At 38.4% G+C, this 24,658-nt stretch overlaps 1 protein-coding gene across 3 annotated transcripts in view; it reads left to right on the forward strand.

The window, feature by feature from the left end:
• Positions 1–22,430, forward strand: part of PLA2G4A (phospholipase A2 group IVA) — a 169,878-nt gene extending 147,448 nt beyond the window's left edge. For all 3 annotated transcript variants that reach the window (XM_028121544.2, XM_088016877.1, XM_028121545.2), the window contains 3 exons: positions 11,720–11,915; positions 13,404–13,561; positions 21,865–22,430. In XM_028121544.2, coding sequence (XP_027977345.1) covers positions 11,720–11,915; positions 13,404–13,561; positions 21,865–21,996 — 486 coding nt within the window. In that variant the 3' untranslated portion in view covers positions 21,997–22,430. The remainder of the gene's footprint in view (positions 1–11,719; positions 11,916–13,403; positions 13,562–21,864) is intronic.
• The last annotated feature ends 2,228 nt before the right edge of the window (positions 22,431–24,658 follow it).

Below are 24,658 nucleotides of genomic sequence, written 5' to 3' on the forward strand. Positions count from 1 at the left end.
TTTCAACATTCCTCTGGCTGTTCAGGGTCTCTTCGGGTTCCATACAAATTTTAGGATTATTTGTTCCATTTCCTTGAAAACAGTGGATGGTATTTTGATGGGGATTGCATTGAATGTGTAGATTGCTCTAGGTAGCATTGACATCTTCACAATGTTGGTTCTTCCAATCCATGAGCATGCAACATTTTTCCATTTCTTTGTGTCTTCCTCAATTTCTTTCATGAGTATTTTATAGTTTTCTGAGTGCAGATCCTTTGCCTCTTTGGTTAGATTTATTCCTAGGTATCTTACGGTTTTGGGTGCAATTGTAAATGGGATCGACTGCTTAATTTCTCTCTCTTCTGTCTTGTTGTTGGTGTATAGGAATGCCACTGATTTCTGTGCATTGATTTTATATCCTGCCACTTGACTGAATTCCTGTATGAGTTCTAGCAGTTTTGGGGTGGAGTCTTTTGGATTTTCCACATAAGTATCATATCACCTGCAAAGAGTGAGAGTTTGACTTCCTCTTTGCCAATTTGGATGCTTTTGATTTCTTTTTGTTGTCTGGTTGCTGTGGCTAGGACTTCTAATGCTATGTTAATAGCAGTGGTGATAGTGGACATCCCAGCCACATTCCTGACCTCAGGGGGAAGCTCTAGCTTTTCCCCACTGAGAGTGATATTTGCTGTAGGTTTTTCATAGCTGGCTTTTATGATATTGAGGTATGTACCCTCTATCCCTATACTCTGAAGAGTTTTGATCAAGAAAGGGTGCTGTACTTTGTCAAATGCTTTTTCTGCATCTATTGAGAGGATCATAGGATTCTTGTTCTTTCTTTTGTTAATGTATTGTATCACGTTGATTGATTTGTGGATGTTGAACCAACCTTGCAGCCCAGGGATCAATCCCACTTGGTCATGGTGAAGAATCCTTTTAATGTACTGTTGGATCCTATTGGCTAGTATTTTGATGAGAATTTTTGCATCCATGTTCATCAAGGATATTGGTGTGTAATTCTCCTTTTGATGGGGTCTTTGTCTGGTTTGGTGATCAAGGTAATGGTGGCCTCATAAAATGAGTTTGGAAGTTTTCCTTCCATTTGTATTTTTTGTAACAGTTTCAGGAGAATAGGTATTAATTCTTCTTTAAATGTTTGGTAGAATTCCCCTGGGAAGCCATCTGGCCCTGGGCTTTGGTTTGTTCGGAGATTTTTGATGACTGCTTCAATGTCCTTAGTGGTTATAGGTCTGTTCATGTTTTCTGTTTCTTCCTGATTCAATTTTGGTAGTTGATACATCTCTGGAATGCATCCATTTTTTCCAGGTTATCTAATTTGCTGGCATAGAGTTGCTCATAATATGTTCTTATAATTGTTTGTATTTCTTTGATGTTGGTTGTGATCTCTCCTCTTTCATTCATGATTTTGTTGATTTGGGTCATTTCTCTTTTTGATAAGTCTGGCCAGGGATTTATCAATCTTGTTAATTCTTGCAAAGAACCAGCTCCTAGTTTTGTTGATCTGTTCTACTGTTCTTTTGGTTTCTAGTTCATTGATTTCTGCTCTGATCTTTATTATTTCTCTTCTCCTGCTGGGTTTAGGCTTTATTTGCTGTTTTTTCTCCAGCTCCTTTAGGTGTAGGGTTAGGTTGTGTATTTGAGACCTTTCTTGTTTCTTGAGAAAGGCTTTTATTGCTATATACTTTCCTCTTAGGGCTGCCTTTGCTGCATCCCAAAGATTTTGAACAGTTTTGTTTTCATTTTCATTGATTTCCATGAATTTTTTAAATTCTTCTTTAATTTTCTGGTTGACCCATTCATTCTTTAGTAGGATGCTCTTTAGCCTCCATGTATTTGAGTTCGTACCGACTTTCCTCTTGTGATTGAGTTCAAGTTTCAAAGCATTGTGGTCTGAAAATATGCAGGGAATAATCCCAATCTTTTGGTACCGGTTGAGACCTGATTGTGACCTAGGATGTGATCTCTTCTGGAGAATGTTCCATGGGCACTAGAGAAGAATGTGTATTCCGTTGCTTTGGGATGGACTGTTCTGAATATGTCTGTGAAGTCCATTTGGTCCAGTGTGTCGTTTAAAGTCGTTATTTCCTTGTCGATCTTTTGCTTAGATGATCTGTCCATTTCAGTCAGGGGGTGTTAAAATTCCCCACTATTATTGTATTGTTGTCAATGTGTTTCTTTGCTTTTGTTATTAATTGGCTTATACAATTGGCTGCTCTCATGTTATCGGCATAAATATTTACAACTGTTAGATCTTCTTGTTGGATAGACCCTTTAAGTAGGATATAGTGTCCTTCTTCATCTCTTATTACAGTCTTTGGTTTAAATCTAATTTGTCTGATATAAGGATTGCCACCCCAGCTTTCTCCTGGTGTCCATTAGCATGGTAAATGGTTTTCTACCCCCTCACTTTCAATCTGGGGGTGTCTTTGGGTCTAAAGTGAGTCTCTTGTAGACAGCATATCGATGGGTCTTGTTTTTTAATCCAATCTGATAGCCTGTGTCTTTTGATTGGGGCATTTAGCCCATTTACATTCAGGGTAACTATTGAAAGGTATGAATTCAGTGCCATTGTATTGCCTGTAAGGTGACTGATACTGTATATTGTCTGTGTTCCTTTGTGATCTATGCTGCTTTTAGGCTCTCTCTTTGCTTAGAGGACCTCTTTCAATATTTCTTGGAGGGCTGGTTTCGTGTTTGCAAATTCCTTTAGTTTTTGTATGTCCTGGAAGCTTTTTATCTCTCCTTCAATTTTCAATGACAGCCTAGCTGGATATAGTATTCTTGGCTGCATATTTTTCTCGTTTAGTGCTCTGAAGATATCACACCAGTCCTTTCTGGCCTGCCAGGTCTCTGTGGATAGGTCTGTTGCCAATCTAATGTTTCTACCATTGTAGGTTACATATCTCTACTCCCGAGCTGCTTTCAGGATTTTCTCTTTGTCTCTGAGACTCATAAGTTTTACTATTAGTGTCGGGGTGTGGACCTATTTTTATTGATTTTGAGAGGAGTTCTCTGTGCCACCTGGATTTTGATGCCTGTTTCCTTCCTCACATTAGGGAAGTTCTCAGCTATTATTTGCTCCAATATACCTTCTGCCCCTCTCTCTCTCTCTTCTTCTTCCAGGATCCCAATTATTCTAATGTTGTTTCATCTTATCGTATCGCTTATCTCTCGAATTCTGCCCTCGTGATCCTGTAGTTGTTTATCTCTCTCTTTTTCTCAGCCTCTTTATTTTCCATCATTTGGTCTTCTATATCGCTGTTTCTCTCTTCTGCCTCATTTATCCTAGCAGTTAGTGCCCCCATTTTTGATTGCACCTCGTTAATAGCCTTTTTGATTTTGACTTGGTTAGATTTTAGTTCTTTTATTTCTCCAGAAAGGGTTTCTCTAATAACTTCCATGCTTTTTTCAAGCCCAGCTAGTATCTTTAAAGTCATGATTCTGAGCTCTAGGTCCGACATCGTACTAATGTCCGTATTGAGTACGTCCCTGGCTGACGGTACTACCTCTTGTTCTTTTTGTTGAGGTGATTTCTTTTGTCTTGTCATTTTGTCCAGAGGAGAATAGATGAATGAGAGGACAAAATGCTAACAGGTTAACAACATCCCCAGAAAATATACTCTAAATAAATGAGAAAAGACCTGAAACCAGGGGAAAAGAAAGGGAAAGAAAGAATAAAAAGAAAAAAAAAGAGAAAGATAAAAACAGAACAAAACAAAAAGAAAACAGAACATGATCACATATGATCGGGGTAGTGCATAGATCAGTGCCACACACTAGATTTTGGGTGTATTTTAGTCTGTTAGAAGAAAGTGCCTCTCAAAATTTTAAAGAAAGAAAGACTTATATATGTACAAAATAAGGGTTGATACAGTGAAGGGAGGGATTATGACTGTAAAGATGAGCATTATAAAAAGTTTTAAAAAAAAGGAATTGATAAGGTGCTTGAAAAAAGAAAGAAGAGGATTAAAAAAAGAAAGAAGGAAAAAAAAAGGGGAGAGAATTTGATCAGGCAGGAGACTAGAACAAAGCCATACACTAGAGATTTAGGGTATATTTTGATATGTTAGAAGAAACTGTATCTCAAAATTTTAAAGAGAGAACAACATACATATATATGCCAAAAATAAGGGTAACTACCATGAAGGGATAGAATGTGACTCTAAAAATGAAAAATAAGAATGCTTTTTTAAACAAGGGATTGATAAGATGTTGTTTGAAAAAGGGAAAAAGAAAAACTCAAGAAAACAGTTTAAAAAATTAACTTTGAAAGACTAATGAATCATGGTAAAAAAAAGCCATGAATTCTATGTGCAGTATTCTCTTAGTGCTGGAGTTCTGCCGTTCTCATTGATCGATAAACTTGGTCTTGGCTGGCTGTTCGTGCTGATCTTCTGGGGGAGGGGCCTGTTGCCGTGGTTCCCAAATGTCTTTGCCGGAGGTGGAATTGCTCCGCCCTTGCCGGTCCGGGCTACACAATCTGCTTGGGTTTGCTCTCGGGAGCTCTTGTTCCCTGCAAGCTTTCCATACAGCGTTGGAGGACGAGAGTGAAAATGGTGGCCTCCCAATCTCCGCCCCGGAGGAGCCGAGAACTTGGGGCCCCACTCCTCGGTGCGCCCCCAGAGAGAAGCAGTCACTCCCGTCTCCCCGGTCTCTGGCCGCACTCCGTGCTCACCCGGCCTGTGATCGAGCGTTTCTATCTCTGGCACCCGACCCCGTGTAGAATCTCCAAACCCAGCAGATCCCTGCGGTGCGCTCCCGCGCCGCTCCTCCCGGGGGAGGAAGGGGAGTCTCCCCGGATCTGCCGCTTGTTGGGTCCCTGCTGGAGGAGCAGTGGCCCACCTGTTTCGCCGATCACAGTTTATGGCAACCCCGAGCTGAGAGCCCATGCCACAGCTCCGTCTCTGCAGCCAGCTTCCCTCCTCTGATACCTGGGAGCTCTGCCGCACTCAGGCACCCCTGGTCTTTCTGTGACCCCGAGGGTCCTGAGACCACACTGTCCCGCGAGGTTTCCACTCCCCGCTTAGCCACTGGAGTGACGTCCCTCAGCGGAGCCGACTTCTAAAAGGTCCGATTTTGTGCTCCATGGCTCTATCACTTGCCAGAAGCGGCCGACGGAGGCCCCCTCCCCCGCTGTCTATCCTCCCGAATATTGCCTCGGATTCACTTCTCTGCACATTCTACCTTCCAGAAAGTGGTCGCTTTTCTGTTCAGAGAGTTGTTGCTATTCTTTTCTTCGATCTCCTGTTGAGTTCCTAGGTGTTCAGAATGCTTTGATCCCTATCCAGCTGAATTCCTGAGACCAGACGAAATTCAGGTCTCCTACTCCTCCGCCATCTTGCTCCACCCCTCTCGCATTCTACTTCTTTCTACTTAAAATTATACTGTGAGCATTTTCCCATGTCGTTAAATATTTTTTAAATATAATTATGGACACAGCATGGTATGTCTGTATGTGAATATGAAAGAATTTTTTAACAATGCTCTATTTCCAACTTTCATGTCACTTTCCCTCTTAACCGACTTTCTCAGTCACTTAACCAGCTGAGCCACCCAGGCACCCCCAAATGTAATTTTTAAATTGATGAAAAAATATTATAGTATTAATGCTGAAGTAGAACACTTATTTTATTTTTTATTGTTTTTAGGATACTTATTTTAGACATAATAAGGTTTAAAAATTGATAAGGAATCTACATGAAGTTCCTTGAGAGGAGGGGAAAAGCTCCAGTGTAATAACAGGATTTTATTAAGTCGATTAAATAGTGAATGATTTTCTGGTTTTGAGACTGAAATAGGGATGCCATTTGTAATAAAAGAGCAGAGCAAAAATGCTGGGCCAAAAATTAAAACCACAAACTTTATTTCACAATTATTGATATAAGCATTTCATAAGAATAGTTAAATCTCAGATTTTGTCAGGGAGATATGAATGATAGATATCACGGCTTTTGATAACAGCAATCACAGTTTTTAATATATCTGTGTTGTAACTGGCCTTGGAAACTGATGATGTCACTGTGAGTAATACTGGAGGGGTTTTTTTGTTTTTTGGGGTTTTTGGGGTTTTTTTTTTTTTTAGATTTGTAGGCACGTACCCTGATAGTGGTCTGGATATAAAGAGCCTCCTGATTCTTTTTTTTTTTTTTTTTTTAAGATTCTTATTTATTTATGTGATAGAGAGAGACACAGCAAGAGAGGGAACACAAGCAGGGGGAGTGGGAGAGGGAGAAGCAGGCTCCCTGCAGAGCAGGGAGCCCGATGCGGGGCTCGATCCCAGGACCCTGGGATAATGACCTGAGCCGAAGGCAGATGCTTAACGACTGAGCCACCCAGGCATCCCACGTCCCATGATTCTAAATAATATTCTTGTTAACTGATTTAAGAAAAACAACTCTGTGTTTCATTTTGTCAAGTTTCTTTTTGTTAACCCTTTAATAGCTTAGATATATGCCATGCAAATTTATTTCGCCATTAGTGTCCATCCAAGGAGAATTCTAATAGCATGTGTCTTTCATGGTGTTCATGAAAATAAGCCAGGGTCTTCCTATTCAAGTCTGCAAAAGAAACAGACTGTGATTTTAGGAAAAAAAAAAAAAACAACAATTTTAAGAAAGCTTTGGCTCTGGTGAGGAGCAAGCAAGGAGTATAGGAAAATTCAGAGTTTACCACTAGAGATTTTTTTTGGGGGGGGGACTTACTAAATTTTATGGAGAGTACTAAATTAGAGTTATTATGCCCTAAATAATGTTATTTTGTATTATGTTGCCATATATTGGACATAAAATCTAACTCAGTTTTTCAGTGCCCTTTTAAATGCTTATTAAGCAGAAACCAGAACAGTGGATTCATTTTCTTAAAAATAAAAGGAAAGAAGGAAGGAGAAAAGGAGAGAAGGAGGTAATGAGGGAAGGCAAAGAGGAGGAGGGAACGAAGGAAAATTGGAGATGAGCCAGTCTTCACAAATGACGGAAGTAATGTATCTAAATTGACTTCATCTTTCTGTTTTTCACTCAAGGCCAAAATCCATCAATCTCTCTCTCTCTCTCTCTCTCTCTCTCTCTCTCTCTCACACACACACACACACACACACACACACACACACACAACAGAAAAAGAATTGTATTTTCCCACACCAACCTGATTTATTTGTTAACATTATGGCATGATCCTTGTGTTAGAGCCTCTTCAATATGATTTACTTCTGACTTGTATTTTGGGTTGCCACACCATCATGGCCGAATGGTCCAAGTGTTAGCTTTCCGGGCATTGATTCACTATGGCTGATAAAGAGAACGGCCTAGGGGCGCCTGGGTGGCTCAGTTGGTTAAGCGACTGCCTTCGGCTCAGGTCATGATCCTGGAGTCCCGGGATCGAGTCCCACATCGGGCTTCCTGCTCAGCAGGGAGTCTGCTTCTCCCTCTGACCCTCTTCCCTCTCGTGCTTTCTATCTCTCATTCTCTCTCTCTCTGAAATAAATAAATAAAATCTTTAAAAAAAAATGGCAAAAAAAAAAAAAAAGAGAACGGCCTGTTGCTAAATGTAGCATGTACAGATTTACCTCAAATATTAGTTTCCAAGGGCTGCCATCACAAATTACCACAAGTGGAGTGGATTAAAACAAACAGAAATGTATTCTCTCACAGTTCTGGAGGCCAGAAATTGAAATCAAGGTTTCCTCTGGGCCACACTCCCTGCAAAGGCTCTACAGAAGAATTTGTCCTTGCCTTTTCCAGCTTCTGGCAGCTCCAGGCTTTCCTCGGCTTATGGCTACATAACTCCAGTGTCAGCCTCCAGCTCCATATGGCCTCTCTTCTGTGTGTGTGTCTTAATGAGGATATTTGTCATTGGATTTATGGCCCACTCAGATAACCCATGACGATCTCATCTTCAGACCCTCAGCTTAATTACATTTGCAAAAACCCCTCTTCCAAATAAGGTCACCCTCATATGTCCTGGGGCTGGGTAGGGGGGTAAGAGCATGGACTTATCTTTTGGAGGGTCCCCACTGAACCCACTACACCTGTATTGGTCATTAAGGATCAGATGCCTTGTGATGAGTAGATATACCCAACATTAAGTTCTCTACATATTTTTGTGAAGGTATAGTAACATCTTAGTGAGGAACTAACAAGAACTATGAAGTGCTATGTAAATTCTACACATTATTAAATATGCAAAATTATTTTCACACCTGTTGCATTATAAAGCTCTTGGAACCTAATACCAGCATGCTTTTTATTGGAAGTGATGATGACCATACCCACAAAATACTGAATTCTAAATTATAATTTCTATCCATTGTATCTTCTATTACTTGCTTCAATAATTTTTTTAAGATTCAATTTATTTACGTATTTACATGCATATTTATACTTATACCACTTCTCAATCCAAAAATAGATTGTAAATATTGAGAAACATCATAGAAAGCCTGTATCCTAGGTGTGTGCAGAGAAAAAGCTCATTTCCTCTTGAGAAAAGCTAATTTACTATATATAAATATATATTTATATATTTAAAAATACATATAGATATATATTTATCCATATATAAAAATAAATAAAGTGGCATATATATGCCACTCACACTATAGTTTGAACATATTTCTGTGTTATTTAGACTGTTTTTCTTATCCTTCACAGTGTCTTAGTACTCAAAAATGAGTACATCTTACAAAGTATTGCTTTGAAGGGTACTGGCAATTTACCATGAGTCAGTCTGTGGAAATCTGAAGTATATGAGGTGTCCAAAAACCAAAATGGATACTTATGATAGGCATATTGCCATAATTTATGAAGCAGCAATGTTCTTGCTCATGGCATTCTTCTAAAATACCCCTTTCAAACTCGTCTGCTCTAGTCATAGTCTGGGTCATTGTTTCTGTCTTTACAAAGAAACGAGACATCAGAATGGAGGTAGTTTTTCCATCCTGTAATCACCGTCTCTCTAGTCATCAGTTTTTAACCTTTTCCACAGGAGGATCATATCGGGAAAGGGAAAGTTTCAGTTGCTTCCTGATTCCAACATGAAATATCTATCTAAAAATAGCTTGGTCTTTTACCTCACGAAGTTCCCTTTTCCTCTTTCCCCACACATCCACACATCGTTAGTCATCCTGAGTCATGTTTGTAAACACTAGAAACCTCTTTTTTTTTTTGCCTCATTCTCATGCAATTGATCCACAGTATGAACTTTTGGTTTTATTCTGGTGTTGAATAATCTTGAATGAATAATTGTGAAAGTGCCAGACAAGAAATAAACTGAATAATTCAACTGAACAGGAGGTAAAAAAGGAGCTAGTGATAAAAGTTTCCTTAAATTTCCTCAAATTTCAAACTAGAATATATATATAAATATAATATTATATAATAAAATATATTTTTTTCAGTAAAATATCATGTTTTGCCTATTAGTTTATGCAACAACTGCTTTAATATACATTAAATCCTTTCTTCTCCCAGATTTTTATTGTAAATGGCATTGAGAGTTGATCAACATAAAATTCACAACATTCCAGAAGCATCAAGAACAGTGAAAGTTGAATGTATGTTTTTCTATAAATTTAAGGTGCTGTTTTAAATATAAATATTTAAAATATAAATTATATTGTTAAATATAAATTACTGAGTTTTTAAAAATACATTATCTCATTTAATCCTCATATCAGTCCTGAGGAAGATAATGATATTAACTTTACATACAGTGATAGAAAAAGAGTTGCTGAGAAGTAAGAAATAGGTGGAATGTAGGTGAAATGGGGTTGGGAGCCTAGCATTTCAGGGATAGTGAACAGCCTGGTCTCTGTTTGGTTAGTTGGTTGGTTGGTTCTTTGGATTCCCATGGTGCCATTAGGGGAATATCACTAAATACACACCACAAAATAATTTCTTCCCTGTTGACTTATGGTGGCTACGCAGTGTGTCTCAGACCACCCACCTAGCAAATCAAGGTGTCTGCGTTTGAGGTGGGCCTTTCAGACTGCACAGCCCAGGCATGGAGACATCCATCACATCCTCTGCCTCTATCATACTGTACCATCATATCTATTATTTATCTTTCCTATTGATTTATGATCTTCAAGGATTCAAAGACAGCCAAGTTATGCCTAGAACATAGCAGGTATTCAGTAATAATTGTTGAATGAATTAATATACACTCTGAAGAAATAGTCCACATATACTGCAGATCTCATGGTGAATACTTTTTTCATAGCATTTACTACGGTTTTAAGCCTAAGGACTTATTTGGTTATTATCTTTCAGTCACCAGGCTATAAATCCCGTAATGACAAGAGTTTCACTCACTGTGATATCCCCACCTCTTAGCATGGAGCTTTGATTTGCAACTAATGGTTATCATTGAATAAATCGATGTGATGACAAAGAGTAGGTTAAAATAACTTGAGATTGTAATGATCATTTCCCTAAAACCTCATCTCTATGGGAATTTCTCTGTACCTGTCTCTCTTTCTTTTAACTTTTCTTTCCTTACTTTTCCCCTTCCACCTCTCTTCCTCTCTTTATTGACATTTATTTATCAAACTTCTGTATAGCCATTGATAGGTGTCCGGGACCATTCTGAATACTGTACAGACATTATTTTATTCTACTGGCAATCATAAGATATATATTATTATTATCATACTCATTTTATATTTGAGGTTATTGAGTGTGGAGACATTAGGAAACATGCCCATGGTCCCACAACTTGCATTTGAACTCACACAATCAGGCCCCAGAGTCTGCCCTTTTACCACTGAGAGTCTGCTTCTTATTTTTCTCACTATCCCTTAAGCTGCATATAAACATAAACAAGCTGTATTTGTAGCATCTTTCCATATTAATTTATGCTTTCTTGTTTAAATCTAATACTGTGTGTGTGTGTGTGTGTGTGTGTGTGCGCGCGCGCGTGCTTACCCACTGCATTAGTCAGCCTTGATGCAGAAACAAACCTAAAATCTCAGTGGCAAACAGCATACATGTTTTTCTTGGTCAAGTTTCATGTCAGCAGCTACAAATCAACTGCTGTCGTTCTGTTTAGGTGTCTTCTCATTCTGGTGGGGATGTATAATTCTCTTACCGGGAAGGGAGCTAATATGTGGAAACCATCACACAATCTGCCACGCCCATTAGCTAAACTCTTGGTTTACCTGTCTGGCCCATTCTTGGCCACTACACATATAACATTCTGAGTCCAGAAGTTAAATTCTTTTTATAAACAGATGCAAAAGAAAAGCTGATTCAGAGTAACTCAAATATCTTTGTATACATAAAATTTACTAATTTTAATTGGTTGTGTTGAGAAGGTACAAGTAAAAATCCAGTACCAGAGTGTTCCTCATTTTGCTTCATCATTCTTTGACTCTTAAGGGTTAAAAAATGTTCACATGGCTTATAAATACCCAGGGCCCTAATGTTTTTTTTTTTCCTATAACAATTACATCACTATAATTTCATTCAGTTCAGTTCATCAGCAAATTTTCACATGCCTTCTATAGAGCTAGCCCTATGCCAAAAATTAACAAGTGTGTTTATAGAGTGCTTTTGTAATTTTTTTTAAATTAATGAGCTTCTGGAGAACAGGGTCATTATTCATCTTAGCAAGGAGCATATTTCTAGCACACAGTTAACACTTGATGAACATTGAATGATGGCCAGACCAACTGAATAAATGAAAACTGAAAATTCCCAAATGCATCTTTACCTCTCCTCCATAGGAACTTCTGCTTGCAGAAAAGTGGGCCAAAATGAACAAGCTCCCCTTTCCAAAGATTGATCCTCAAGTGTTTGATCGAGAAGGACTGAAAGAGTGCTATGTCTTTAAACCCAAGAATCCTGATATGGAGAAAGACTGCCCAACTATCATCCACTTTGTTCTGGCCAACATCAACTTCAGAAAGTACAAGGCTCCAGGTATGTGGGGAATAAATTATGTTCTATAAAGTAGAAATCCTGTAAAAGACTGATATTAAGTGGGTTTATAACAGCACTTGTGGTACTAGCCACTACAATTTTGAATGCTCCCCTTACCTTGATAAATAGCTACTATCCTGAGACCTCAAGTACTGCCCTCTTCCTCACTCCAAGATTCCCTGAGTTCTTCATAATTCAGAAACTGATATGTCAACAACTGGCTCAATAAAAATCCCTAGGGCTTTATTCCAAAACCGGGGCTTATGTTTGTTCTGATTGATTGGCACCCTTGCCATAGGGATTATTAAATATTTTGAAAATTACCCTTGCAAGGGAGCCCTTGTTTCAGAACAAATCATACAAAAACTCTGGGAATGTTCAGTAACCACAGGATTAATATAACCCAGCAGTACAACATAAATAATAATTTCAGGTTGCTTTGTTATGTTTTGTAGAAAAAGAGAATCAAGTTCAAGGCACAGTTGTCCTGTTTTACTACATCCAGAGTCTGTAGATTCTTCTATATCCTGGAAAATATTGATTAACAAAAGGCGATCTAGAGATTGACAAGCAGGATGCTTAAGGCCTAAAAATCATATTATCCTTGGACCAGAAAGTTCAGTTATGATAGGAAAGATATAAAAGAAAGTCATGGCAAATTTGACATGGGATGATGGAGAAGAAAGTGATCTTCCAGATGGTGGAGGAAGACAGAGAAAGGATCAGTAGGAAGGGAGGTTATTATGAGTCATTCTTCAAAACAAGAGAAGGAAGAATTGGTGGGTATTTTTAGTTATTTAACAGTAGGAGTACTTGAAACCCAGAGAATTTTCTATCACTGTTAATTCTCAAATAGAGACTGCGTAGGGGATTCCTGTGGCATGAACACAGTTTGATAATGTTTTGGTTTGGATTCCCCAGAAGCAGATTCCAGGAAAGGAATTCAAGTGCAGACCGTTTATTTGAGTGGACTAGGGGATTTTACTAAGGATGTAGGGAAGTGATGAAGGTAGACAACAAAAGATGTGTTAGTAAGCCAACTACCACGAGGAAGATTTGATCCTTTTGGGAAAGCCTAGGAAATGGAACAGAAACTATGCTCCAGAATCATCCTTCCCATTCATACAAGAGTCAAGGGAACTGGGGTATTTATATCCTAACTTCCTAGAGTCTTTGGTTGACTGCTGCCTGGGGCAGAGTGTTATTTACCAGAACTTACAACCTGCTGCTAGAGAGCAAAACAGCCTGTTGCAGGATGGGGTAGAAAGATGCAAATGCGGGCAATCGGAAGTTTCCCAGGCAGAACACCTGGATATCTCAACCCAGGGAATATGGGTGAGAGCATAACAGTGCATACTACAGATCCCATGACCCCAGTGAGGGCTCCCTATGTTATGTTTACAGCTATCTGTATGTTTTCTTTCTTGGGTTTTAGAGATATTTTGGTGTTTTCAAAATCACAACCTTTGAGACTCTTCTAATATTTAGGTGTTCCGAGAGAAACTAAAGAAGAGAAAGAGATAGCTGATTTTGATATTTTTGATGACCCTGAATCACCATTTTCGACCTTCAACTTTCAATATACAAATCAAGCATTCAAAAGGCTGCATGATCTCATGCGCTTCAATACCCTGAACAACATTGATGTAAGTATCTCCTGTGATCCTTGACAATGTCACATACTTCCATATCACATGAACATAGCAATACCTTTTTAATTCATTAAAAATAAAAATAAGGTTTATGAATGATATCATCCAAATTGTACCATTTTATTTTTTGTACGTTATTTTATTACTCTCCAGAAGAACCCTATAAAAATCACAAATAAAGAGTAATCGCTCTAAATTGGCAGAGCCCATATTTTATATGATAATTTGATTGAAGGATTGGTTAATACTCAGCCTCTTTCCCAAAGTATCTAGTGTATTCGTCATCTGATAGAAATAAATTATGAGTAGGAAGAAAAGTGATAAAAAGGAAATATAAAGGTAGGAAAGTGAATGTAACCAGAAGTGTAGTTATCTGCTAAAATATCATGAGTTTTCATAGATACACTCATGCTTTTAAATGCTCTTATTTTTGTAGATCTTGGGAATGTTGCCAAAAGTAGCAGCCTTCCCATTTTTAGCTCATGAGATATCAAGTACGCTTTGTGTTAGGAACTTCAGAAACGAGTCATTCTCTTCACTTAGGTCATCCCTAACCCCAGTATATCTGCGGCGAAGATTCCTTGACCATGTGAAGTTCTGTGATCTCTAACTCACCATTTAAGAACACTGTTGTGTAACTGGAATCATGTTGGCTTGTAGTTCCAAATCACAGGGTCTGACAAATTATTATCCATTGTGAAAGCCCAAGTTCATTAGCCTAGCTGGATTTTGCACATTAAAAAAGAAAAGAGTAAAAGAAAAAGAAAGAAATTAATTGGGGAGGGAAAAGTGTTGTATCTGATTTGCCAATCTTTTTGGATACCTTGCAAATGGTGCAAAAGAAAGCACAGTATATGAATGAGGGTTCTGTGTATATGGGATTAGTTTTCTAAATATAGTTTATCTTTTTTCTTTTATCTTACAATCAGTCATCTGAAATCCATATGCTGGATTAAGAGAAAATCAGTATTTTAAGCTATGATTTAAACAGACATTCTCAAGATAGAGTTGTGTTTAATAAAACCCCATGCTGTCAAAAGAGAACCAAGGGGTAATGGCAGAACAATCCTATTTCTAGTGTGAAACTAACAAACTCAAAACAATGTATTCCTTGGGATGAAATATATTAAACTTGATCAGTTGTCCTCAAATGGAAAAAAAAATGGACTGTAGGAATATATAAATACCCTCTTGGGCTTGGAAAAATAAAAGGATACACACACATACATATATATATATATTTATAAGTATGTCTGTGTATATTGTAGATGAGTGTGAATGGATAGATATCTGTATCTGTAACTTAAACAACTACATTTTTCTCATTGTTTTTCAGTTCTGGTTTATATAAAACCTGCTAAGCTGTTTGCTATAAAGAAAGATATAGTTTTATTTACATATTCTTCAAAGTAGTTTGTTTGACACATAGATGAAAAAGTAAAAGCCTAAGCAAAAAAAGACTGAATTCCAAAATAACTTTCCTGACAAACCGCTCATCAAACATTAATTAATAAAGCAGGATTTAATTGCTTCCAAAAACTTCTCTGGCATAGTGTGTAGAAGCAAGGTCATGGGCTTTATATCTCATTTAGATCTCAGATGGGCCACCTGTGTGACTTTGAATAAGCTACTTAAACTTTTTGGGCCTCAGTTGCCTCATCTCTAAAACAGGTGTAACAGCACCTCTCAGAATAGTGAATCATCAGGTGACGTATGAACAGTCAGAAGCTGCTCTATAAATGGGAACCTTACCTGTGTGTGTCTATATCCTATACCAGGATGGATATACTCCAAGACCTTTGCAAATGCCCAGAATTAATAATATAGACAAGTCTATACGGGTAATAGCCTAGGCAGTAAATTTTGGGGGTTGGAGATGGCATGAATGAATGTAAGCTTTCTCTTAAATTATATGACCATTGAGACTTGTGTTCAAGTGATTCGTGTGTGTGTGTGTGTGTGTGTGTGTTTGCATGCGTGTACATTTCATACCGAGGTAGGAATTCCAGTGTTCACTGACATTGTATCTCTTTTTTGATTACCCCTCCTGACCCCTCACTTTTAACCAAGAAAATGTATTTTATCAGAATCAAAGCTTCTTGGTAAGTGATGATAAATGAAGACCAACAAAACTGCCAAGGTAGAATGCTGGAGAGCTCATTAGGCTCAGTCATTAGCTAAATCACTCATTCCCACACCATTTGAATAGAGTAGCTTACTAATTCACACTTCAGCAATGCAGCACATAATTACTTGCCACAGGCTGTCAGAGCTGCTTGCAAACTGTGGACCCTGGGAATAGAAACTCTTCTAATGCAGACCCCTCCCCGACTGCCAACTCCAGGGAAAGTGGTTTTCACATTTGTGGCCATGACTGCTGTGGCTTAAGGCAAATTTTCATCTTCAATTAACATTCTGGCTTAACTTTTTATTCTGAAAAGACCACCCTGTCTCCGACAGCTGTATGCTTCTGTTGGTTTATTTTCCCCAGAGGTCCTAGCTGGCCTGCTTGGCTGAACCTAAATTCCCATTCATCGTTAGAGAACTTTTGCTCTGTTTCTGCTCCATGACAGCAGCCTGGGTTTCTCATTAGCAGCAGGTTCGGCACTTACTCAGCCCTCCCAAATTCTTTCTCACTGAACATTGCCTCAGTCCTTTTACAATGATGGCATTTAATTTGGGGGGGGGGGGGTTGCTGGTGTTTTTTTGTTTTTTTTTAAGAAACTTAACATAGAAACGTAGAGTGACTTATACCAGTAGACATGTGGTATGCGGGAAACACAGAAGCTTTGGAGTCCGACCAAACTGAGTGTTTAAACCCTCATTGGCTGAGTGACCTCAGATACGTTGGCTCACTTTTCCAAGTTTTCCTTTCCTGGTTTGTAAGGGGAAACAGTGATGCATATCTTACAGGACCAGGGTGTCGATTAAGTAAAATAATATAATTTAAGGGCTTGGCATGTAAGAGACACCTAATGAATTGAAGCAACTAATATGATAGTAATAATTATGATCAGTGTTCATATTGTCTTCTGCTTTTACTTACAAATTTTAAACCCTTTAAAAACAATAACTTGCCTTATTTACCTTTTATATCCTCCAGAGACATTCATCACAAGGCCTGGGACCTAAAATATGTAATAAAATTTTAGTGAATGGTTTTTAAAATGCTATTGACTTGTTAGCTGAAATTGTTGCAGAGTTCGATGTGATAGGAAGAAGGGATAGCAAGTGTTAGAATGCAGGTCTGTCGGTTGGAGGCAGGATCTCTGACCACATAGAGTGGGAATGGATTGTGGCTACATGCTCTCCTCATAAATCACCAGTTTAATCTGGAGAGAATGTGGCTCTGAGAGTTCCTTTCCCAGGACCTTGTTGATTCAGTGCTCACAGGAAAATGTACTGCTACTCAGTCTCACTCATTCAATTTATTAAATCAGCAGGCATATTCTAAGAACAGGTGATGTGTCAATTTATTCAATATATGCCAACGGTGCATAACAATGAGCTTCTAAAATCCCTTCTCAAACAGTTCTATAAAGTGTTAAATACTAGATGCTAATTAAAATGAGGGAAAGTGGGGCCCCCGGGGTGCTTCAGTCGGTTAAGCATCCGACTCTTGATTTCAGCTCAGGTCGTGATCTCAGGGTAGTAAGATGGAGCCCCGCAGCGGGCTCCACGCTGGGTGTGAAGCCTGCTTAAGATTCTCTCTCTTCCTCCCCTGCTACCCTTCCCCCACCCCTGCTTGTGCTTTCTTTCCCTCTAAAAAATAATTAAATGAGGAAAAGTATATATCCAGAAGTACTGGTACTTAATGCTTAATTTATTGCTATTTCATCATCATAATAGCATTTAGGTAGAGTTAATTTTTTTATCTTTTAAAAGTAACTTAGAAGCTTATTATATATCATGGCCTAATATGTAAGGCCCAAATTCATCTACCTTTAATGCTGCCTATAATCTCTTTCCATCTTTTATTCATTAATTCAACACATATTTATTGAGTACTGTGTCAGTCACTGTTTTAGTAACTAAGGATACAAACATGTACAAAAGAAAACGAAAAAAGTTTTGAATGTTTAACATAAGCTAGATATTTTCCCCTCAACTATATAACACTCAAAACTAGCCTCTGAGGTAGGTATCTTTATTTATATGTGAAGAAACTGAGTCAAGGGTAATGGAGGCAGATGGCTGGAGGTCACACAGTCATGTGGGGAGCCAGGATGGGGTCGCATGTTTTTTCCTCACTCTTTCCCACTTTTGAACCATCTGTTTCTCAAGCAGCCTTATTTCCTACTATTTCCCAAACACAATCTACATTCCAGCCAGGCCAGTGCCCAGATGCTTCCTACACATGCCATGATCTCCCACCTTCAGCCCTTTTACAGGATCGTCTTTCTTTGAGAATGCCCTGTGCCTGCACTGCACTTAGAGTCTGCCTGCCCTTTCATGCATCTCATTGTCTCCATGAGTTAAACTTTGTTGAACTCAACCTCCTGTGCATTCATTACTTTTACAAATACTTATGGTTCCCCTTCTGTGTTCTAAGTGCTGCGATCAAAACTGACAAGACTAATAAGGCCCCTGCTTTTGTGACATTTCAGTTTTTATTGGAGAGGCAGACATTTGCTGGCAGATTCGTAGCAATTTTAAGACCAGAATATCTTCTTGTATTCTTCTATATCTGTAATTTTTATTTCTCTTTCAAAATATATGGTAACTTCCTCGTTGGGGTCATTTTTAATTTTCTTTTTTATTTTTATTTTAAGATTTTATTTATTTATTTGAGAGAGGGAATGAGATAGAGAGAGAGAGCATGAGAGAGGGGAGGGTCCGAGGGAGAAGCCGACTCACTCCTGAGCAAGGAGGCCGATGCAGGACTCGATCCCGGGACTCCAGGATCATGACCTGAGCCGAAGGCAGTCGCTTAACCAGCTGAGCCACCCAGGCGCCCCATTTTTAATTTTCTATTGTGGGAATTAAGTATTTGCTTGTGGGTTGCTTGGGAGAAGTTCACATTTTATGTTTCCTTTTCTTATTCTCTGCCTTTCTTTCTTTTCTTTTTTCTTTTCTTCTCTTTTCTTTTCTTATTTCTTTTCTTCCTTTCTGATTTTTATTTATTTGACAGAAAGATACACAGCGAGAGAGGGAACACAAGCAAGGGGAGTGGGAGAGGGAGAAGCAGGCTTCCCGCCGAGCAGGGAGCCTGATGTGGTGCTCGATCCCACGACGCTGGGATCATGACCTGAGCCGAAGGCAGAGGCTTAAGCCTTAACGACTGAGCCACCCAGGCACCCTATTCTCTGCCTTTCTTGCTGTAGATTTAAAGAGTCTGGATCAACAATTAGGAGGCTATTGAAGGGCACCCATTAAGGATGACGTGGGTCAGTCATACTTAGGGAGGGGCAGGGGGTGTGGAGAAGTTTGAGAGAGGAGGGGTGTTGTAGGATACCACAGAAGGGAAAGATTTAGAATCTCAACGAATTTAAGGGGGGATGAAAGAGGAAATTAGATATAAACACTGATGAAGATTACACCTAATAACATTTAAAAACTAGGAAGATTCAAAGATGGCGGATTTCTTCTTTGGATATGGAACTGTACCGTGTGTCATGACAGGAGGTTTGGATTTAGCACTGATGTAGGATTGAGTTTAGCCTCTTCTGTTTATATCATAGAATTGTAAATCACAACCAATGGCTGTGTTCTGCAGCAATCTGAAAAATTGGGGCAATGGTTTCATAGTGTTAATATGCCACCTAGTGGTACAACTTGCACATTCTAATTGCATATGATTTGGGGTTTTCAGAGTTAATAAATGTAAATATTCGTTTTCCTTCATAAGAATGGCCTGTTTACTAGAAACACCTGCCAAGGCCCACTTATGAGAAATCCACTAGTTCATGGTATTGATATTGCTGATTTTTTTGTGCTTATGAATTAATTATAAAGGAATTGACAGCAGTCATTATTAATATAATTTCCCTGTGGTTTTTTTTTTTAAAGCTTTTAAGGTATTTGGAAAACAAAGAGTTGATTTTTATTTGACTTGGATATTTCTCTGCAGTGAGGGTTCCTGTGTCTTGTGCTGGTATGGTGAAGGAGACACCAAATGAAAACTTGCTGACATACTGTCTAGAAAGCAGGGAGATTTTTTTTTTTTTAAAGGTTTTTATTTATTTGACAGAGAGAGAGACAGTGAGAGAGGGAACACAAGCAGGGGGAGTGGGAGAGGGAGAAGCAGGCTCTCCGCTGAGCAGGGAGCCCGATGCGGGGCTTGTTCCCAGGACCCTGGGACCATGACCTGAGCCGAAGGCAGATGCCTAAGGACTGAGCCACCTAGGCGCCCCCAAAGCAGGGAGATTATTAAAAGAATATGTAGTAGGGGGGCACCTGGGTGGCTCAGTTGGTTAAGCTTCTGCCTTCGGCTCAGGTCATGGTCCCAGGGTCCTGGGATTGAGCCCTGCTCACTTGCTCGCTTGCTCTCTCTCTCAAATAAATAAATAAAATCCTAAAAAAAAAAAAAAAAAAAAAAAAGATGTAGTAGGACACATTTCATAGCAGAATTGATTTGCTGACTTTTACTATATAATAAGCCCACAATTGGATATACACTGTGTGTTTATTTCTATTAAACTTGATAGCCTCGTATCCAAATTAAAGCTCCTGCATTTTCACACATATGGTCAGTTTAAAAATAACAACAATAAATAGATGCTAGTTATGGAATGTTTCCGAGGTGCTGGGTATTATACAAAATACTTTATATAAATCCCCACAAAAACCAAGGTTAGTATTATTATTATTCCCAATTTAAAGAAGACCGAAACAGGTTCAAGGATTCTCCTTGACCTCACATAGCCAAGAAGTGATTGTGCCTGGAGGTCCTGGGTCAGGGTCTCCTTCAGAGGCCTGAAGCCTCTTCTGTCACCATAGAATTCATTATGTTTCCCTTACTCATGGGAAAAATGGGGTCAGCAAATACCTGCTTTACTTAAAAGACTCAGTAACGTTTGAGCCCATAAGACAATATAGATACATACAGGTATGATACTATGTTTTATTATACATATTCTCTCTATATAATTCAAAAGTCATAAAGCAAATCAAGATGTCACATGTCTGTGATAAATCCCTCTTTCCAGAATACAACTGTTTGTTGTTTAAAGTTACTGTTAGAGAATTAGACGGGCCTGCCCCTCAGGTCCGACATAAAGTCACAGAATATTAGTTGTGTGTTAGCACCCCCCAGGTCACGTGTCTCTCTCCTCCAAGCATTGAACCTGGCTGGCCCAGTCACACTGGATGTGGACAGGGGAAAACCCCTCTACATATCTCCAAGGCCAAGTGGGCCACTCTAGCTCTGAGTGGGAGGGCGCCTTGGGTCCTAAGCTGCTCGGACTTGCCAAGTAGGGCAGAGGGCTGAAACAAATGCAGATAATACCTTAATGTTGTTTAACAATCCCTGGAGTAGAGAATGAAGGGAATTGTAAAATAGTCGCTGTGATTTTCTTCTGTGCCCTCAAACTTGTAGTTCATTGGTGAAGATGAAATCCTATGTCCTGTCCTAGGGAGTGGAGTCTTTCTGATTTTGAAAGGGTTCCAAATAAGCAACAGAGAAAAGATTAATATACAGGCCTCTCTTCCAAAGCCCATACCCATTGCTCTGCAACAACTGCTTTAACCAAATTCCAAATCTTGTCTTCTTTCCAGAAGTTCTTAACTAGGTTAACTTCATACCAGAAGAAAATATAATTGGAATAGCAATCTTAGAAGTTGTAGTCACCATTAATTTGAGTATATGTGAAAATTATTCTGAATAAAAAAGTCATCATCAATAAAATCACAAAGTGTGGTATTTTCTAGATAGAGGACATCTATGTTTTACAACTGTATTTGTTTAGGTGAGAAAGCAGGGCAATTCTTCGGCGATGCCTTCTTTTCTCATTAGGCTTAAAGAAAGTCTGCTCCGTTGTGGTCCCTCATTCCTGCTTGTCCACTCACTGTAAAGAACATAAATTCTACATTTAGTAGTTACTTATTTCTTCCCTCTTATCACCTCCCCATTGAAAACCAGAATAAAGATAAATTAAGCTCTGGACATGAGCTTAATACGAGTATAACGGTGGGATGTTGGATTTAAATATACACATCCATGACTCCGAGGTTTCTCTCTCTCTATTTCAAAAAGAAAACTATAATAAAAAGATCAACTAGATTTTTGTTTTGACCAAACGAATGTTTACATGAGTTTAGAGCAATACTAATTATACATCTTTTCCCTCTATTTGCAGGTGATAAAGAACGCCATAGTTGAAAGCATTGAATACAGAAGACAGAATCCATCTCGCTGCTCTGTTTCCCTTAGTAATGTTGAAGCAAGACGATTCTTCAACAAAGAGTTTCTAAGCAAACCCGCAGCGTAGTTTGTGTAGTGGAAAGGGAAGCAATTTCTGATGCTGAGGCAGTTTGAAATTCCATTATGACTGGATTTAAAAGCATAATACAGATATTAGTACTGATCACAAGAGACTGGCTGATACTCGAAGTTGCAGTTATTTAGCTGCATGAGAATAATACTGTTATAAATCTGTTAGGTTGATAGATGATGTGATTATGTAAAAATATACTCAGCTACATTTTCTGTCAGTATAGATTTCCTGATGCAAATGTAGGGATATATATTATAATTTTAGACATTCCTCACCAGCTATTTTATGTGTCCTCTTTTTTAAAAAAATGTTTTCTTTTTAGAATATTTAACAGTTCAGTCTCAATAAGTACGACTTTGCATTGTGTGTAAATGTTATTCACTGACTGGATTTATTCATACCATGAGACAACACTATTTTTTATTTATATACACATGTATACATATATGAAATAAATACATCAATATGCAATTAGCATGAGATAACTGAGTCTTTGCTTATTTTTAATGGAGTATTGCAGTGTAGCTATGAAAGATTCTCAGAGTCATAGCTTTCAAACACAAAAATTGTTAATCCTAAATGGTAATGTGAAACTTATCATTTTAAATCATGGTTATTCTTCTTAAAGGAGAAAGCATGTGTCATTTCTTGAACAAACACTATATCTTTATTCAGCAAATAGAAAAAAAAATGTAACCTCTTCTAGTTTAACATTTTACTTTGAGATTATGTTGGACTGTTTGTCCATGAGAGAGCAGTTGACCTCAGAGAAAAATCCAGAAGAGTAGCAAGGGCTATATCTGCAAGATGAGTCTTAGGGACAGTCGGTATTGTATGACTGTGGTTTCAGTTTCCACTGAACTACTAAGGTTCAGTGGTGTAAACATAAGGAGAAACTAACATAGTAAGGAAACTTAATCATCCTGTTTATTGTTGGTCACCTGCCCTGGAATGCAAGGTCCTTGAGGGCAGGTCTTTTTGTCACTTTTGTCCACTGCTGCATCCTCAGATCCTGCAGCATGTCTGATGGCCTGTAGTGGGCACTAATTTGTTGTATGCATAAATCAACTGAGGAAAGAATGAACTTTCAAGTGCTCCCTTCTTTATTATTGTTTGCTGTCTTTCCTCATAGGTATAAATGTGAATAAAAGGTGAGAAGAAAAAAGACGAATAGAGAAGTTAGAGGTAATTCAAAGAAAGAAGAATGAATATCCAATTATCTTAGAACCATTTATTGAAGAGACTGTCTTTTGTCCTTTGAGTATTCTTGGCCTTGTCAAATATTAGTTGACAGTATATGCTTGGGTTTATTTCTAAACAGTAGTAGAAACACTACTGATTTTTGTATATTAACTTTGTATACTACAATCAACATACATTGATTAGAGCTTTTTTTTTTTTTGGTTGAGTCTTTAGGTTTTTCTTTTTTTTAAAGATTTTATTCATTCACTTGACAGAGAGGGAGGGAGGGAGAGACAGCACAAGCAGGGGGAGATGCAGGCACAGGGAGGAGAAGCAGGTTCCCCACGGAGCAGGGAGCCCGATGTGGGGCTCAATCCCAGGACCCTGGTATCGAGACCTGAGCCAAAGGCTGATGCTTAACCGACTGAGTCACCCAGGTGCCCCTCTTTGGGATTTTCTATTTATAAAATCATGTCATCTGCAAAGAGAGACAATTTTACTTTTTCCTTTCCAATTCTGATACCTTTTATTTCTTTCTCTTGCCTGATTGCTCTAGCTAAAACTTCTAGTATTATGTGGAGTAGCAGTGATGAGAGTAGACACATTTGTCTTGTTCCTGATCTTAGAGGAAAAGCTTTCAACCTTTTACCATTGAGTATGTTAACTGTGAGTTTGTCATATATGGCCTTTATTATATTGATATATGTTCCTTCTATGCCTAATTTGTTAGGAGTGTTTATCATGAATGAATGTTCAGTTTGTCAAATGCTTTCTGCGTCTATTGAAATGATCATACGATTCTTTTCTTTCCTTCTATTAATGTGATGTATCACATTGGTTGATTTGCATATGTTCAACCATCCTTGCATCCCAGGGATAAATTCCACTTGATCGTGGTGAATGATCCTTTGCATGTGATGCTAAGCGCAGCTTGCTAGTATTTTATTGAGAATTTTTGCATTTATATTCATCAGGATATTGGCCTGCAGTTTTCTTTTCTAGTGTTCTTTTCTGGTTTGGTATCAAGATAGTGCTGGCCTCAGAAAATGAGTTTGGGAGTGTTCCCTCCTCTTTGATTTTTTTGGAAGAGTGTGAGAAAAATTGATATTAACCCTTCTTTGATGTTTGGTAAAATTCACCAGTGATGCCATCTGGTCCTGGGCTTTTCTTCATTGGGAGATTTTGGATCACTGATTCAATCTCCTTACTAGTAATTGGTCTATTTAAATTTTCTCTTTCTTCCTGAGTCAGTATTGGTATGTTGTATGTTTCTAAGAATTTTTCCACTTTTTCTCAGATGTCCAGTATGTTAGCCTCTTATGATCATTTGAATTTCTGTGTTATCATTTGTAATGTCTCCTTTCTCATTTATAATTTTATTGATTTGAGCCCTTTCTCTTTTTTTCCTTGGTTAGTCTAGCTAAATTTTGTTTATCTTTTCAAAGAACTAACTCCTAGTTAGATCAGGAAAATC

Source organism: Eumetopias jubatus, unplaced genomic scaffold (assembly GCF_037043125.1).
Source record: "Eumetopias jubatus isolate StellerSeaLion01/CBP00866 unplaced genomic scaffold, mEumJub1_p1.0 scaffold_12, whole genome shotgun sequence".
NCBI lineage: Eukaryota > Metazoa > Chordata > Mammalia > Carnivora > Otariidae > Eumetopias > Eumetopias jubatus.